Genomic DNA, 19,792 nt, shown 5'->3' on the forward strand with positions numbered 1-19,792 from the left:
TGTGATGCTTCTCTAATTTGTGTAATTAACAGCACCTGTAATTTACCTGTGGCACCTAACAGGTGTTGGCAATAACTAAATCACACTTGCAGCCAGTTGACATGGATTAAAGTTGACTCAATCTCTGTCCTGTGTCCTTCTGTGTACCACATTGAGCATGGAGAAAAGAAAGAAGTCCAAAGAACTGTCTGAGGACTTGAGAAACCAAATTGTGAGGAAGCATAAGCAATCTCAAGGCTACAAGTCCATCTCCAAAGACCTGAATGTTCCTGTGTCTACCGTGCGCAGTGTAATCAAGAAGTTTAAAGCCCATGGCACAGTGACTAACCTCCCTAGATGTGGACAGAAAAGAAAAATTGATAAGAGATTTCAACGCAAGATTGTGCAGATGTTGGATAAAGAACCTTGACTAGCATCCAAACAAGTTCAAGCTGCCCTGCAGTCCGAGGGTACAACAGTGTCAACCCGTACTATCCGTCGGCGTGTGAATGAAAAGGGACTGTATGGTAGGAGACCCAGGAAGACCCCACTTCTTACCCCGAGACATAAAAAATCCAGGCTGGAGTTTTCCAAAACTTACCTGAAAAAGCCTAAAACGTTTTGGAAGAATGTTCTTCGGTCAGATGAGACAAAAGCAGAGCTTTTTGGGCAAAGGCATCAACATAGAGTTTACAGGAGAAAAAAAGAGGCATTCAAAGAAAAGAACACGGTCCCTACAGTCAAACATGGCGGAGGTTCCCTGATGTTTTGGGGTTGCTTTGCTGCCTCTGGCACTGGACTGCTTGACCGTGTGCATGAAGACTACCAACAAATTTTGCAGCATAATGTAGGGCCAAGTGTGAGAAAGCTGGGTCTCCCTCAGAGGTCATGGGTCTTCCAGCAGGACAATGACCCAAAACACATGTCAAAAAGCACTAGAAAATGGTTTGAGGGAAAGCACTGGAGGCTTCTAAGGTGGCCAGCATTGAGTCCAGACCTGAATCCCATAGAACACCTGTGGAGAGATCTAAAACTGGCAGTTTGGAGAAGGCACCCTTCAAATATCAGGGACCTGGTGCAGTTTGCCAAAGAAGAATGGTCTAAAATTCCAGCAGAGCATTGTAAAAAACTCATTGATGGTGAACGGAAGCATTTGGTTGCAGTTTTTTTGGCTAAAGGTTGTGCAACCAAGTATTAGGCTGAGGGTGCCAATACTTCTGTCTGGCCCATTTTTGGAGTTTTGTGTGAAATGATCAATGTTTTGCTTTTTGCTTAATTCTCTTTTGTTTTTTTCATTTAAGACAAATTAAATGAAGATAATACAAATAATTTGTGTTTGCAATCATTTTCAGGAAGAAAATGAGTATTATCTGCAGGGGTGTCAATACTTTTGGCCATGACTGTACTGCTGCTTGTTTCTGGAAAACACTTATGGGGCTTTGGTCATATAGGGGTGGGATATATATAGTATGATGGCCCAACATGTAATCCTCCATATATAGTGTGATAGTTCCACCTGTAATCCCTCATACAGCTCTGCGCATAACATAATGGCCTCACACATGTAATCCCCCATGTATAGCATGATGGCCCCACACCTGTAATCCCCCATATATAGTACGATGGCCACACAACTGTAATCCGCTATATATAGTGTGATGGCCCCACACCTGTAATCCTCCATATATTGTATGATGGTTCCACCTGTAACCCCCATATGTAGTATGATGGCCCCACACCTGTAATCCCCCATGTATAGCATGATAGGCCCCACAAAGTACTGATTGATATATGTGAAGAAACCAGATTGTATCTTAATTACCCAGACAGCAGCTACCTTTTTGCAAACCAATAAGAACTGACTTTTCATTTGTATATTGGCTTGTGCATTTAAGTGTTTGTCTGGTGGTTCAAGAAGACAGCTTGCAAACTGATACCATTTAACATACAGTGTAAGTCTGTAATAGTGACTTGTACATTGTGTGTGTGTGTGTCTATCTTTGTTTATTGATGTGTGCTGATATGCAAATTGTACATTGAATTCCAGAACTAGCTGGGTGACTTCTAAAGCAGAGAAGGAAAGACTGTGCAAATAGATTGAGTGGTCAAGTAGTACTAGGTAATCTCATCACCATTGTTTGCCATATCTTGATGTTGAACTAAAGGACAGTGGGTAATTCTAAAAATAGCTTACATGCCTTGGGTATAAAAAGACTGGGAGATCACATCCTGGGAGACTGAAGTAACACAGAGCTACCAGCCAGACATTCTGCAAGCCACCCCAACAGACAAGAGAACGGACTGCAGCCAATTCATCATGGCACCATCATGAGGGACACTGACCTATGATTCTATAGAAAACAACCTAGGGGTTTTCAGCTCCGGTTGGAAGGACACAGATCTGCTCCAGTGACCATCTCTGAACCATGGATATGTTTGGAGAAAGCCAGGTTTGGGACCTGCTGAACACCTGGTTCCATGGAGATGGTTAGATAAGCCAGGTGGTGACTCTCGTGTCAACTGGCTTTGGACCTTGTATGGACTCTATGGACAGTTCTTGGTCATCTCCCTATGCTTGTCATTACCCCTTCTCTGTGCGTTCATCCACAGATGGAGTAGCGACCCTGGGAGCTCATGGCATCATGTCATACTGGAAACTCATGGAGATGCAGTGATATTTTATATGCGCCCATGTACCCATACAATTCCAGGCATGTTGGGAATGCTCTGTTTGCTATTGTGTGCTGTGGTTCAATAAAGTATTGCCACCCTGTTTTGCCTTAACCCTGTGTTGTCTGTGTAGTGTATTGCCCGCAGGGAGATAGAGCGGGCGTTCAGTGGTATGAGCCATGGTCCATGCAGTCTTGCTAAAGACAGCCGGGCCAGCGGACAAGAGCACCCACTGACCCTGCTTCTCCGTAACAATATATATAACAAAAAAAATACTCTCCTCTCTTCATTGCCTGCTGCACCAGTTGGGCTGCGGCTGCAGCGTTACTAGGACCGCGGGTGGAAGAGCAGAGTGCAAGCTCTCTGCCGATAGACAGCTCAGGCACATAACAAGGTCAGCGCATTCCTGGCTGCAGCCACATGTGTGTCGCAGCGTTTAGCTGCGTGCGCTTTTAATGAGGTCACCTTTTAACCCTTATAATTTCCTAACAAAAACAAATTGTTTCCAAAATTGTTCTGATGTAAAGTAGACATATGGAAAAATGTTACTAACTATTTTGTGTGACATAACTCTGATTTAACGGCATAACATTTAGAAAATTGCCGAAGTTTTGATATTACACGTCATATTGATCAAATTTTACCAGTATCATGAAGTCCAATATGTCACAAGAAAGCAGTTTCGGAATCAGTGGGATCCGTTAAAGCTTTCCAGAGTCATACTACCGTATATAAAGTGACACTGGTCAGAATTGTAAAATTTGGCCTGCTGAGAAATTAAGAAAAAAAAAAAAAAGCTTTCCTGTTCTTGGCAGATATTTCTAATCTTCAATAATCTTTGCAGAAATCAATAATAGAAGGGAATGTAAGAAACTTTGTAATATATCTTATCAAAGAATTCAGCTTCTTTTTATGAGCCGCTACTTACACCCCCACACCTCATGAACTTGCCATCCACTTTGAAAAAGCGGTTCAGTTTCGTCTCAATCAAGATAAAGTGGACTGCCAGCACATTGAGGTATCAATTACACAACTACTATATTCAATAGAGCTGGGAGAGTGAGTGAGGAGCAGAGGGAGACCCAAAGATCTGGCTGAGTATTCTAACAAGTCTTTTACCTCACCATTGAGCTGAATTCACATTTACACAGATCAGTATAAAGAGCAGGAATCCCTAATGGATGTACACACGACAACTTATTCTGAAAAGCTCTCTGAATCTAAAGTTAAAGTTGATTTCTGTTAGTATATGTCACATTATTTACCTCCATTTGTAAAGAATATACATTCATCATGGGTACATTGTTATTACTAATTCTTTATAATCTGCATCATTTAGAGCATTTTGTAATTTTAAGGTACCATATGCCCTTCATGGCACTGGTGTTACAAAGGTTAGATTCTACCATACGTGCGAGTGTGATGACCTGAGAAAAATTGGTGCTTTCTTTTCCCCCCCCCAGGTGTCATTTTAGTTTGCTCCCATTTCTTTCTCTTCCGTGGTTTTTTTCACTGAAGAGGTGTGCTTGCTTTCAAGCCAATGAATAAACCGTGACCTTCCAAGGATTTTATTTTTTATCATTCTGCAGTACATCTATGAGAAATGGATGCAGAAGGGAAGCAATGCAGAAGCCTTCCGATTTGCAACCTTGTCTCAGAGATTTAAATGGCCCAGTCAGATCTGCGAATCAGATCAGAATAGGACATGTTAGGAGTCATTTTAATTGATGTGTGAATACATCCATTCTACTCTATGGGTGCTGTCTGAGAAAAAATTGGATGTGTGAATGTAGCCCAATTGTCGAGAGTTATTTGTTACACTCTATAATTAAGGGTCATGATGTAAAATGCAATCTAATATGTTACCCCTTTTTTATATGTATAATTGTTTGTTATAAAGTCCATCATCATTAAAATGTCATTTCTAAGCTGAACACCTGTTAATGTGTCTATGAGGGCACGAGAATAATGTGGAAAAAGAGACTTCATTTTCTGAATGCAAGCCAGGCTGCGAGAGACTCCCTAAAGATGGCGGAAGCCGTTGCCTAAGAAGCATGCTGATGTGCAGAAAGCCGTTAGCGAGATTTGAAAACCGAGAATGAGAATACACAAAGGATTGCCGAGTCCAAAAGTGTCAGACGCGTTACACATGGAAGACAGCAGCGGCTAATGTAGCATGCTGACGTTTTCTACAGTTTGGTAAATGTGAAAATAATGAACCGAGCTAACAAAGGTTTTTCACACGAGGGAGAGGAAATGGCATAAAGCAGTCGCTGATGCTGAGCTAAAATTTTACGTCTTTCAGTTTTTATTCGGCAAATCCTTGAAACTGGTCCCCTTCTGATAAGGAGCGCCTGTCAATAATAGGGGAACAGTAAGTAATCTTCAGCAAATACCGGGAACAGTGATTCCGGACTGCGGCAGCGTTTCAATGACACTACTCGCCTCATAGTCTTTATACAGGTCTCATTTAGCATTCAGTTGCCATGGGGATTTTACTGATAACGAACTCGCATTTGTTCTGAACTTCTTACAGAAGCAAGCGGTCGTGTCCTTATTTCTTTGAACCATTTTAAGGTCTTGGGATTTTAGTCCTTTTGTGAAGGGGACCGTGTAACATTTTGTTTTATGTAATATTGAATGCCCAGTCATTTGTAACTGCACAGACTGGGCTTAGAGCATCTTGTCTTCGGCAGCGGCCTGCTTCTCCCCGCCATTCTAGGTGGAGCTAATGTTTGTGATACATGTGCATGGTCCGTGTTCAGCGCTCCCGTGTCTTGCCTGTAGAAGCGGCTATGCTATCATTCATTCCTGGTTGGCTCACGTAGTGAGAACCTAATACCTGCTGCTGATCGACCAGCTTTTTCCATATGCGCAGTATAAGCGGGAAAGTTGAGTATGCAGCTCACTTATAGTCCACATTTCAGGCTTACCGTATGCACATAGCTTTGCAACTAATACATTGAAAGGACTTTGAGGTATCCATGATGTGTGGGGTCTCTCTATCGAGTCACCGAGAGGCTTTCCCTATTACGGTATGTTCATACAGCATCTTTATCCTGAAGTGCCTTTACAGTCATTTTGTAGGGGCTTTTTTTTCTTCTTATAAATGTCACATATTTTAAATAGTTGCCGGACTGCAAGTGGAATAGCCAGGTCACTTCTTTTAGCTGCTTTAGTAAAATAATACAGTGTCTGCGCCTCCAATGCACCTAGTCTAATTTGCACACAACTTCAAGCCTTGATTTGTTTTGTTTTTTTAGCACATCACATTACTAAAATAAAGGTATCCTTTTTATTTTAGGACCTATATAGCCATACAATTAATTTTATTAGTACAGTCTTCCTGTCAAATTCCCTTTAATCTTTTAGCATGTGTCCAGCACTTCCAGCAAGGAGACTGATACACACTCCCTGGCAGAAGTTATGTCGCGTATCCATGTCATGTAAATAAAAGCTTATAACCGGACGTTAAATTCATCCACTGGTTGTATAAATTATTCTTTTGAAAGCTGAAACCCTCCAATCATCTGCCACTGATTGGCTGCAGCCATGAAATTTTCATCAGACGGAATTGTGAAGGTAGCAGCCTATCAGTAGCCGCCGATAGTTTTTAGCCCTCAAACCATTTCCCATGACTTCCAGATTACACTGCTCTGGTCCTTTTGGAATGCACTTGTCCGGAAGGTGTGTGTGTGTTTTTATTTTCTTTATCTGGGTTACTTTAGTATTTTGTAAGGTGTTCTCCAGTAGTGAACAACCCATTTAACTACACTACGGGAATTGATGTAAAAAAAAAAATTAAATCTTTATGAAAAATCACCTGTATAAAAAATTGTTCACTTTTCCTTATAATGTTAAGGGCCTGCCATCACTTGGCATTTACAGTCGTGCCATGGATCCATGTTTGAACCTATTAGCAATGTGAGGGAGATTTTATTCCGATTATACTGCCAGAATATTCTGTGGAACCATTGATTCCTGCAGTTGAATAGAGTCTGCTGTCTGTAACCGAGCACAGAAATGTGCATGCTTTTTGAATGCAAATTTCTAAAATAATCCTAGTGCATCTAGTTTGATTTCTCACACAGCTCTGACAAATACTGTCCGTGGCAGCCTGTCCTAAAGGTAAAAATTACAGGAAACAGAGTTGCAAAATGAAATGCCTGCAGGCATCCCCGACAAGCCGAAATCTGATGTAATATAAGCCATCTGCATTTTTTTTTTTCGTTTTACCCTGTTGTAGACGAGTGCAGCCCTTTGTTCAATTTTTTTCTACCACTTCTGGCGGCAAGAGGGCTGAATACAGTTGGGTTCAATAGTTATGTTAGAGGAAAAATATTGTGAAAAAAAAAATGATATGCATGTTCTTTGTTCACCATGCAACCTTCATGTTTCCTTGTAAATCAGACCCAGCTATTTAATATATTTTCAGCTATAAATTTGACTTCTGACTTTTTTTTTTTTTTTTTAAATATCTGAGCTATGTACTATAGGTCCTGTAGAACATAACTTAAGACCAGAAATATTTGGACACTGACAAGTTTTGGCATTTTAGCTGTTTACCAAAACCATATTAATAGATACAGTTAAATAATATTATGGGCTTCAACTGCAGACTTAGCTTCAGTTTAAGGCTATTCACATCCTAATTGGAGTAACTTATTAGGAATTACAACTCTTTATTATGTAACTCCCTGTTTTTCAAGGGACCAGAGGTAATTGGACAATTATCTCAAAAGCACTTCAATTGGCTAATTGGGATTTTCCCTCATTAGTCCATCATTAGTTAAGTGGGTAAAGAATCTGGAGCTGTTTCCAGGTGTGGCATTTGCAAGCTGTTGCTGTGAACCCACAACATTATCAAAGGAGCTCTCAATGGAAGAGGAACAGACTATATTAATTAGGCTAAAAAACAAAATTCCTTACAGAGAGATAACCGAAACATTCTGCAAAAAAGAGCACACTGGTGAGCTTAGGAACTCAAAAAGGCCTGGACATCAACGAAAGACGACAGGTGTGGATGATTGCACAATCTGTTGCATGGTCAAGAAAGACCCCTTCGCAACATCCAAAGTGAAGAACACTCTGCAGGAAGTAGGTTTTACAGTATCAAAGTCTACTACAAAGCGAGAACTAAATGAGAACAAATCAATAATAAGCCAGATTAGACTTGCCAAAAAAAATATCTAAAGATGACAGTCCAGTTCTGAAAAAAGGATTCCTTGGACAGATGAAACTAAGATCAAACTGTACCAGAATGATGGAAACAAGAAAGTGTGGAGAAGGCTTGGAACTACTCATGATCCAAAGCACCACCACATCTTTTGTAAAACATGGTGGAGGCAGGGTGATAGTTAGTATAGGCTTGCATGGCTTCTAGTGGCACTGGATCACTAGTGTTTGATGATGTAACTGAAGACCGAAGCAACCGGATGAATTCTGAAGTGTACAGGACTATACTTTCTGCTCAGATTCAGCCAAGTGCTGCAAAGTTGATTAGATGGCACTTCACAGTATGGATGGAAAATGACCCAAAGCATACTGCGAAAGCAACCCAGGAGTTTACGGCAAGGAAATGGAATATTCTGCAAGAGTCAAGAGGGAAGCCCAATGATTGGTGACGTTCATGGCTTCCAGACTTTAGGCAATGCTTGCCTGCAAAGGATTCTCTACAAAGTATTAGAAATTAACATTTTATTTATGATAGTGAGGCAATCCCTGCATGTGTTGCGACTGTGGAACAGCCGCGAGACATGCAGGCGGGGGCCCCGTTCTAACATATTTTTCGAGCACGACAAAGACAGTCGGTTAGCACCTTAGCATGCTCTAATAACACCTTCTTCGAGCATGTTTGCTCATCACTACTGTCAGCCAAACAATGGTTCGGCTGAGATCTATTTCATCCAGCACCCCCATACAAAGGAGCGCTTGCATTGCTGAATGCAATCTCTGAGAGCTGCTGCCAAACATCTCTGGAGGTTAATTTTGTCTTAAGGTACCGTCACACATAACGATATCGTTAACGATATCGTTGCTTTTTGTGACGTAGCAACAATATCATTAACGAAATCGTTATGCATGACAGCGACCAACGATCAGGCCTCTGCTGGGAGATCGTTGGTCGCTGAGGAAAGTCCAGGACTTTATTTCGTCGCTGGTTCTCCCGCTGACATCGCTAAATCGGCGTGTGTGACACCGATTCAGCGATGTCTTCACTGGTACCCAGGGTAAACATCGGGTTACTAAGCGCAGGGCCGCGCTTAGTAACCCGATGTTTACCCTGGTTACCATTGTAAAAGTAAAAAAAAAAACACTACATACTTACATTCCAGTGTCTGGTCACGTCCCTCGCCTTCAGCTTCCCGCACTGACTGTGAGCGCCGGCCGACCGTAAAGCAAAGCACAGCGGTGACGTCACCGCTGTGCTTTACGGCCGGCGCTCAGTCAGTGCGGGAAGCTGAAGGCGAGGGACGTGACCAGACACCGGAATGTAAGTATGTAGTGTTTTTTTTTTTTTTTTTTTTTACTTTTACAATGGTAACCAGGGTAAACATCGGGTTACTAAGCGCGGCCCTGCGCTTAGTAACCCGATGTTTACCCTGGTTACCCGGGGACTTCGCCATTGTTGGTCGCTGGAGAGCTGTCTGTGTGACAGCTCTCCAGCGACCAAACAGCGACGCTGCAGCGATCGACATCGTTGTCTAGATCGCTGCAGCGTCACTTAATGTGACGGTACCTTTAAGGAATTGTAGGATCATCAGTCTGACATGCCAGGTCCCCCAAATCATCTGTGGTGGGGCCTGTGACATTGGGGTATTGGCCAAGCTCGTTAATGTTGGCAGATTTGGCTGATGTTTGTCTAATTTGCATGGAGGGTTTTAGGCTGCTTTAAATGGAAATTATGATGTAAATCCGCTGTGTGACAGATAACAGTGGTAAACGAGATCCATTCACTTTAAATGGTGTCCTTCAATTTTGTTGTGGTTTCTGCATGCATAGCTAGTCTTTCTATCAAATCTACCAAGACTGTTGACAGAATCTTTTGAAAGTCTAAGCAGAACCTGACATGGCAGCATTTGCGTGCATTATTTTCACTTTATTTTTTGTTCACTTCTAGATCAACGAGCTAGTTGACGTTCGTGATGTAACTATTGGATCTTGGTTTGAAGCACACGTTGAAAATGTTACCAGAGCCACAAAGGGACACAAAAATGGCAAGGCTCATGTTAAAGGTGGACACTCTTGGAAAGGGACCAATGGAAGTTTAAGTCCAGAACATTCCAGAGAGAACGCTAATGTTGCAGATACTACCCCTTCTACTTCTTACTCAGACTATGTGGATGATGAAGATGTAACTTATTTTATAAAATATGACGAGTAAGTCGTGTGCTGTTTAAAAATATCTGAACTGTTATATAAAAAAAATAATAATTGGTTCTCTTTGCTTTTCTTAGTGAATTCCATAAAAGGGGTTCTCCAAGAATATAAAATAGCCCTTGTAAAGTACCGTACCATAATTCAAACAGCAGCCCATGCTAGTCACACCTCAGGACGGGTTTCAGTCAGAGGAAATGCAGGTATCGAGACGTGTCTCAACTGTGACAGAGGAGTTGTTTCTTAAGCATATGTAGCTCCGTGAGTCAAGGAGATGGGCTATTACATAAATTGAGTTAAATAAATCTTCTCGACTGACTGTGCAAGTTGGACTGAGGCTGGAGAATAAGGCTATATTCACACTTAGCGGTTTTTACCGCGGAACCGCCGCGATTTTGATGCTGCGGGTCCGCAGCAGTTTCCATAGCGTTTACAGTAACATGTAAACCCTATGGAAACCGCAAACCGCTGTGCACATGCTGCGGGAAAAACCGCGCGGGAACGCAGCGGTTTACAACCCGCAGCATGTCACTTCTTTGTGCAGAATCGCTGCGATTCTGCACCCATAGGAATACATTGAACCGCTTACTTCCCGCATGGGGCTGTGCCCACGTTGCGGGAAGTAAGCGGATAATGTGCGGGTGGTACCCGGGGTGGAGGAGAGGAGACTCTCCTCCAGGCCCTGGGAACCATATTTGGGGTTAAAAAATAAAAAATCTGGTTATACTCACCCTCTGATGTCCGGAGCTCCTGGGCGCTGCATGCGGCCGTCCGGTCAGAGTTGCTGTGCGACCAGGACCTGCGGTGACGTCGCGGTCACATGACCGTGACGTCACGAAGGGTCCTTCTCCCACAGCATCTTAGGAACCGGACCGCCGGGTGCAGCGCCCAGGAGATCCGGACATCAGGGGGTGAGTATAACCAATTTTTATTATTTTTAACATTACTATTGATGCTGCATATTGCTGCATATGCAGCATCAATAGTATAGGCGGAAACCCGCAGCGGAAAACGCGGAACAAACCGCGATAAATCTGCAGGGAGAACCGCAGTTGTTTTGCCCTGCAGATTTATCAAATCCGCTGCGGGAGAACCCGCAGGGACCCGACGCAAGGTGTGAACATAGCCTAAATCCTTTCTGTTCAGTCAGCTGAGTAGAAGATTTATTTCTTCTGATTTCACAGATCTTTTCAGCTCACAGAGGTACGTGTGCTTATGATATACAGCTCCATGTCCGTTGAGACACAGCAATTGGGAATAGTTTATTCAGATTGCTGCCAGGAGGGGGGGCTACATCCATGGCCCCTTCCTAGGCTATTAATATTGGCTGGCAGCTGTCTTCCTAGCCTTTGCTGGTTATTATAGGAATTTTTGGGGGGTCCCCCAATTTAATAGCTATTAAAGACTAAGTATACAGCTGTGAGCTGATATTAATAGCCTGGGAAGCTCTATGAGTGTTACCCTCCCCCCTTCCTAGGCTATAATCATCGGCCTCCAGCCATCGGCTTTCCCTCTTCTGGTTACAAAAAAATTACACTGGAGCCCACACCATTTTTTTTTTCAGAAAAATTATCTTTTAATAATTAAATACCGTATATACTCGAGTATAAGCCGACCCGAGTATAAGCCGACCCCCCTAATTTTGCCACAAAAAAACTGGGAATACTTATTGACTCGAGTATTAGCCTAGGGTAGGAAATGCAGCAGCTACCGGTGAATTTCAAAAATAAAAATAGATGCTCCATACCGTTCATTATGGCCCCATAGATGCTCCATATAAAGCTGTGCCATATATAATGCTCTGCACCGTTCATTATGGCCCCATAGATGCTCCGTATAAAGCTGTGCCATATATAATGCTCTGCACCGTTCATTATGGCCCCATAGATGCTCCGTATAAAGCTGTGCCATATAGAATGCTCTGCACCGTTGATTATTGCCACATAGATGCTCCATAGAAAGCTGTGCAATATATAATGCTCTGCACCGTTCATTATGGCCCCATAGATGCTCCATATAAAGCTGTGCCATATAGAATGCTCTCCACCGTTCATTATTGCCCCATAGATGCTCCATAGAAAGCTGTGCCATATATAATGCTCTGCACCGTTCATTATGGCCCCATAGATGCTCCGTATAAAGCTGTGCCATATAGAATGCTCTGCACCGTTGATTATTGCCACATAGATGCTCCATAGAAAGCTGTGCAATATATAATGCTCTGCACCGTTCATTATGGCCCCATAGATGCTCCATATAAAGCTGTGCCATATAGAATGCTCTCCACCATTCATTATTGCCCCATAGATGCTCCATAGAAAGCTGTGCCATATATAATGCTCTGCACCGTTCATTATGGCCCCATAGATGCTCCATAGAAAGCTGTGCCATATAGAATGTTCTCCACCGTTCATTATTGCCCCATAGATGCTCCATAGAAAGCTGTGCCATATAGAATGCTCTGCACCGTTCATTATGGCCCCATAGATGCTCCATATAAAGCTGTGCCATATAGAATGCTCTGCACCGTTCATTATGGCCCCATAGATGCTCCATAGAAAGCTGTGCCCCACATATAATGCTCTGCACCGTTCATTATGGCCCCATAGATGCTCCATAGAAAGCTGTGCAATATATAATGCTGCTGCTATAAAAAAAAAAAAAAATCACATACTCACCTCTCTTCGCTCAGGACGCCGGCGCATTCAATATTTACCTGCTCCTCGTGCGGCTCCGTCTCCAGCACTGACGCTCAGCAGAGGGCGCGCACTGACTACGTCACCGTGCCCTCTGACATGAGCGTCACAGCCAGAGGACGCTAGAGACGGAGCCGCAACGGAACGAGGAGCAGGTAAATATCGTGCAGCGCTCCCCTGCCTGTATACTTACCTGCTCCCGGCGCGGTCCCTGCAGTCCCTGCTTCTTCCACCGCTGCATCTTCTTCCTGTATGGAGCGGTCACAGTTACCGATCATTACAGAAATTAATATGCGTCTCCACCTCTATGGGAGGTGGAGCCGTATATTCATGACTGTAATGAGCGGTACCATGTGACCGCTCAGTACAGGAAGAATCTGCAGCGCTGGAAGAAGCAGGGAAGGCGCCGGAGCAGGTAAGTATAACTACACAGCCCCCACTCCCCCTCCCCTGCCGACCCCTGGGTATGACTCGAGTATAAGCAGAGAGGGGGACTTTCAGCCCCCAAAAAATGGGCTGAAAATCTTGGCTTATACTCGAGTATATACAGTACATGTACAGTAAGCTGCACACAAACTATACTAATAGTATAAGTCACTGACATCTCTATATCTATTCTATGTGTGTGTATATGGTATGAAATCTATCTATTCTGTCCTATCTGATCCCGCTGTGATTTTACTGTACGCAACTGCTGAATTACTGTTTTTTCAAACGACGTTAGTGTGTAAAAATCGGACAGGACTCTCATGCCCCCGCATCCATTGACTTCTATTGCCGAATGCGATCCGATTTCCAATTACAATCGCATCATGGTGCTTTTTTTTTTTTCCTCCAGTACGATCATGATCCGATCCGAGCTTGAAAAAAACGCAGAGAACACACAATGATAGAATAACATTGGTCCCAATGCAATCCGATTTTTAATCGGATTGTATTCGTCCGATTTCATCGCAAGTGAGAAGAGTGTTTACCTGCAGCCAAAGTGGTCATCTGCAGGTAAAAACTATTCTAAACATATTCCGCAGTCTACCTAGATGTTTGGCTTCCCTGCAGCCCTTTGCTTACAGCCAACTTGGTAGCTCTGGGGTCAGTCATCAGTAAGACAACTGTAATTGCACACTCTGGTCTTTGACTGCTCAGATTCCCAATTACCGCCCTCTTGACTTGAAGCCAGGTGCTACTTAGGCATCTTTCACACTTCCGTCTTTCAGCTCCCGTCACAATCCGTCATTTTTTGAGACATTTTCCCATAGACTTGTATTAGCGACGGATTATGACGGATGGCCATCCGTTTCATCCGTCTTTCACTGGATCCTGCATAAAAAAACTTTTTTTCTGCACGTCGGAAAATCGGTCAGCGACGCATCCTGCGCTGCCCGTCACTGGCTACAATGGAAGCCTATTGGCGCAGGATGCGTCGCTGACTGTGAAAAGCAGGAATCCAGCGACGGGTCCCGCCTTTTCAAAGAGAGCATGGGTGGAAGAATTTCCCATCAGGGAAATTCTCTCTCGCTCGCTCTTTCTCTTTTTACTAACAAGATAGAATGTGAAAAATAATAATAAAAAATTGCAATATCCTCACGTACCGGAGTCCCGTGCAGCGTCGCCGATGCTCCCGGCAGCTAGCGTTACTTCCTAGTAGGTGAGAATACTGTGATTTTTTTTTTTAAACCTGGTTTGTGTTGTGTACGTGTTTTTATAGCGGTTTTCCGCTGCAAAGACGCATACACAACAGGTGCACATAGCCTCGACGGGTCCGTCAGAAAGACGGGCCCAGTGCACACGTTTTCCACAATCTGCACAGGATCCATCATTTCAACGTCTTGACGGATCCTGTGCAGATTTGGAAAACGGAAGTGTGAAAGAAGCCTTATGGTATCTTTGTTACTGATTATTTATAAGCACTATATGCACAACTAAATTTTTTATTTTGTAAATCTGGTTGCTTGCTACAATTGTAGATAAATACTATGAACTGGTTAAGCTTTAGGGTATGTGCACACGTTGCGGATTTGTCTACGGATCCGCAGCAGATTTAACGCCGCGGAATCGCAGCAGTTTTCCATGCGTTGTACAGTACCATGTAAACCTATGGAAAACCAAATCTGCAGTGCACATGCTGTGGAAAATACCGCGCGGAAACGCTGCGGTTTATTTTCCGCAGCATTTCAATTCTTTGTGCGGATTCCGCAGCGTTTTGCACCTATTCCTTTATAGGAATCCGCAGATTTAAAAACGCAGGTGAAATCCGCACAAAAACCGTGGTAAATCACAGGGCGTTTTACCTGCGGATTTTTCTGAATCTGCACAAAAAAATCCACACATGAATCCGCAACGTTTGCACATACCCTTAAGCTCTATTTTTTATTGCCATTATTGTAATAAAAACCTGTACAGAACGGTTTCCATGGTAATGTAAAAGAATCTGTAGTAAAGTACTCCAAAATTGGGCAGCAGCACAGAAGTAGCTCGAAAAGAAACCATGTTGCATTAGTTTGCTAGGGCTACAGCAGGCTCATACAATGTCGTAAAAAAGCAAGAGACCATTTAACTGCAGTAACGTGAGGAAATAGAACATTAGGGGGCTCAGCCCTCCTAAGCTGTCTATATAGGCATGTAGGTCATAGGATGTGGACTAACATGATACTTTAATGTATGCAATCCGATGTCTTGTTCCAGAGAAATTCACGTTTTTCTTAAATGTAAATGAGCTGTTGAGAACTCTGGGCCCAACACTGATCTGCATGAACATCTGCCTCCAGAACTTATTTTTAATACCCCCAGTGTGAGGCCTGTAGCTAGGACAGGGCAGTAGAACTGAACTTTGTCTCCTTACAAAACATTTGCTGCAGCTCACAGCTGAGCTGTTTTGCAACTATATTGCAGCAGCGGCTACCTGTGAGATGGAATCTGAAGCACTGAGAAGAACCTGCAGATGTCCGCTATAATCACACACAGATTTGAAGTGAGATAGGCTAGGTTCACATTGCGTTAATGGGTGTCCGCTAGCAGGCTCCGTTACATGGAGCAATTGTCGCAATTAGCGCACCCATTGACTGCAATGTGCTAACGGATCTCTAGCGCATTCCATTTTTGGCATGCGCTAGCGATGTCACGTTAGTTTCGGACGAACCGCGGACGCTGTTTGCAGCGTCCGAGGTCCATTCCTCGCTAGCGCAGATTGGGTATCTGCGTTGGCGGGATCGCCAAACGCTATCCCTTTTGGGACATTGCATTAGCGCAGTCCGCTAGCGTACGCGCTAAACGGATTGCCCTAACGCAATGTGAACCTAGCCATACAGAGAGCGGCCATTACCCATCACACTTGTAATGCCCCTTTTATTTAAAATTAGCTATGTAGGCAAATTCTCAGGGAGATCAGTATTCGGCCCATAGATCTTAACAGATCATTTACATGTAAGAAATACGTGGATTTCTCTGGAATGAGACATCGGACCGCAGATATCAAGGCATCATTTTATTCAGCTTCCTATGACCTACCTGCCAATATAAATGGATTAGGATAGTTGTGTGTACTGACAGATTTCCTTTAAGAGTACTATTCTATCTCCTCTCACAGTTTTGTCTAATGTGCCTTACTCTATTTCCTGATCATAAATGGTCGCTTGTATGTTATGTTAGGCAGGGTTCACATTGCGTCAATGGCAATGCGCTGACTGCATCCGTTACACAGCGGCACTAACGCTATGTAACGGATGCGTTAGCGCACCCATTGACTGCCATTATGTAGCGCATCGCTAACGCATGTCATAATCGGCATGCATTAGCGATGTGCTGTCATTCTGTGCCTGACCCTCGGACGCAGTCTGCAGCGTTTCCGGGTCCATCACCGATAGCGTAGGTGGACCATCTGCACTATTGCGATTGCATAACGCTTTCTTTAAAAGGCACTAGCGTTGGTGGAGCCCATTTAACGCATGCAATGAACGGACTGCACTAACGCAATATGAACCCAGCCTTACAATTTAGCTGCAGTATCTTTTTTTACTACATTGTATAAGCATGCTGTAGCCCTAGCATACTAATGCAACATGTTATTTTCCAGGTCCCGAAAAAAGACTGCATGTGTAAAGATTTCTTGTAACGTTGGTCCGTGACGCTCTAGCACTTGGTTTATTTAATAAAAACCTGATGAAGGGTCTGTGACATGCAGTGTTTTTTGGATCTATAAAATAAAATTGAGTTGTTTTAAGGCAAACTTGCTGTCTGCTGTCCCGCCTCCTCTTGAGACGTTCTAAAATGTGATGTGGCCAGCACTACTGGCATGTGCACCTTCAAAATACATACCCCATATGAGCTGGGCTGCCTGAACTAGTGTACACATTAGATAAACTAGTGATTTTAAATTAACGTTACATATTTATTTTTACGAGAAAATGTACTAATTATACCTCATTGTTTGAGGATAGTTTGGTACAGCCTCAATCAATTACTACATATGTGAAGTGCTTTCAATGGAAAGTAACTAATGACTGAGCCATTACGGTCATCATTGCCATAATGACGTTCATCCGGTATATACTAAATCAGGATATTTATAATGCCCCTGTGGAGATTCTGCTCACTTTACACCTGAGCCTGCAATCCAAGATCAGGAGGATATCCCCCGGATAGTTCACAAACACGATCTGAGAGTTATAGATTTTTAGATGGCATTTAAAAGGTATTGCATGCATGTAAATAAGGGAAGCAGCTACTCTGATTTATATCTGTCATATCAAAATTATTTCTAAGAAAATTACTTGCCAACTATCCATTTACGTTATACGTTGCCCATGTGATACGCCCTAACTTACCACATTTGAATCATTAATGGCAATATATAGCTACATCTTCATAGCCAAAATTGTAAACAGGCCCCCCTAATCAAATGCGCACAACATCAACCCCCGTAAAAAAAAAAAAAAAAAAAAATCACACCACCTAAATAAATACAGCCAACAGATCTTGCACCAAAACCCCTAAAATATGTGACCACAGACTAGACCCCCTCAATAAGTAGCTGAAATGAGACTTTACTTCCCATAACACAGACCTCAGCTGAGTCTTCCAGACTAGACACTTTTCATACCCCAACACCAGGGATTGGTCATATTATACAGAAGGTCAGTGCCCTAGAGATTTGCTCACACTTCCGGTAATGTACTCTTTTTCTGGGAATCCCAGACGAGTTGTAAGTGTGCCAATACAGAGATTTATGACCAGTTATCCTTAAATCTTTAGGTCATTTGAAATGTAGTTCTAATTTTTTTTTACACGTTCATTCACCTATAGGAAAAATGTAAATTTCTCTGGAATAAGACATCAGATCGCAGATATCAATGTATCAGTCGATTCAGCTTCCTATGACCTATATGCTAATATAGATGGCTTGAAGGGTTGATCCTACTGACGTCAATTTCTAAAAATCTTTTGTCTTAGTTATCCTGAAAATGGAATCGTAGAAATTGAGACCAGCAATATGCGGCCCAGGGCGAGAACTACTTTGAAGTGGAGTGATCTGAAAGTTGGTGCTGTGGTTATGGTGAACTACAATATTGAAACGCCAGAGGAACGTGGTTTCTGGTTTGATGCAGAAATAACAGACTTAAAAGAAAATTCAAGAACTAATAAAGAAGTGTTTGTGAAAATTTTGTTGGGGTAAGTTATGACTGTGAAAATGGAGTTTGCATCAACTATATAGAGGACTAGCTGAAGAGCCCGGCGTTGCCTGGGCATAGTAAATATCTGTGGTTAGTTATAGCACCTCACATCTCTTATTTTCCCATCATGCCTCTCATTTTCTCCCTTACACCTCTCATTTTCTCCCTCACTCCTCTCATTCCCCCCTAACACTTGTCATTTCAACCTCACATCTGTCATTTTCCGATCACTCCACTATTTTCCCTCACTCCTCTCATTTTGCACTCACACCTTTTCATTTTCACCTCACACCCCTCATTTTCACTTCCGTATATACATGTTTGTCATCTCCCTTATATATAGTATACACCTGTATGTCATCTCCCCTGTAAATAGTATATACCTGCTGTATGTCATCTCCTCCTGTATATTGTGTATATACCCATGTGTCATCTCCTCCTGTATATAGTATATACCTGTATGTCATCTCTTCTGTATATACTATATACCTGTATGTCATCTCCTGTATATAGTATATACCTGTATGTCATCTCCCCTGTATATAGTATATACCTGCTGTATGTCATCTTCTCTATATACCTGTGTCATCTCCTCTTTTATATAGTATATACCTGTATGTCATCTCCTCCTGTTTATAGTATGTACCTGTAAGTCATCTCCTCCTGTATATAGTATATACCTGTGTATCTGCTCCTGTATATAGTATATACCTGTGTCCTCTCCTCCTGTATATAGTATATACCTGTATGTCATCTCCTCCTGTATATACTATATACCTGTGTCATCTCCCCTGTATATAGTATGTACCTGTATGTCATCTCCCCTGTATATAGTATATACCAGGTTGTCATCTCCTGTATATAGTATATACCTGTATGTCATCTCCTCCTGTATATAGTATATACTAGGTTGTCATCTCCTATATATAGTATATACCTGTATGTCATCTCCCCTGTATATAGTATATACGTGTGTGTCATCTCCTCCTGTATATAGTATATGCCTGTGTCATCTCCTCCTGTATATCGTATATACCTGTGTCATCTCCTCCTGTATATAGTATATACGTGTGTCATCTCCTCCTGTATATAGTATATACCTGTGTCATCTGCTCCTGTATATAGTTTATACCTGTGTCATCTCCTCCTGTATATAGTATATACCTGTGTGTCATCTCCTCCTGTATATAGTATATACCTGTTTGTCATCTCTCCTGTATATAGTATATACCTGTGTGTCATCTCCTCCTGTATATAGTATATATCTGTTTGTCATCTCCTCCTGTATTAGACCTCGTTCACACGTTATTTGGTCAGTATTTTTACCTCAGTATTTGTAAGCTAAATTGGCAGCCTGATAAATCCCCAGCCAACAGGAAGCCCTCCCTCCTGGCAGTATATAGT

The 19,792-nt window shown here is 42.6% G+C and overlaps 1 protein-coding gene across 1 annotated transcript in view; it reads left to right on the top strand.

Annotated features, from left to right (window-relative positions):
• The window catches only part of UHRF2 (ubiquitin like with PHD and ring finger domains 2), a 133,208-nt gene that overhangs the window by 63,538 nt on the left and 49,878 nt on the right, over positions 1 to 19,792 (top strand). The window contains exons 3-4 of the mRNA XM_069764472.1: positions 9,770 to 10,029; positions 18,168 to 18,386. Coding sequence (XP_069620573.1) covers positions 9,770 to 10,029; positions 18,168 to 18,386 — 479 coding nt within the window. The remainder of the gene's footprint in view (positions 1 to 9,769; positions 10,030 to 18,167; positions 18,387 to 19,792) is intronic.

This window comes from Ranitomeya imitator, chromosome 1 (genome assembly GCF_032444005.1).
Source record: "Ranitomeya imitator isolate aRanImi1 chromosome 1, aRanImi1.pri, whole genome shotgun sequence".
Taxonomy (NCBI): Eukaryota; Metazoa; Chordata; class Amphibia; order Anura; family Dendrobatidae; genus Ranitomeya; species Ranitomeya imitator.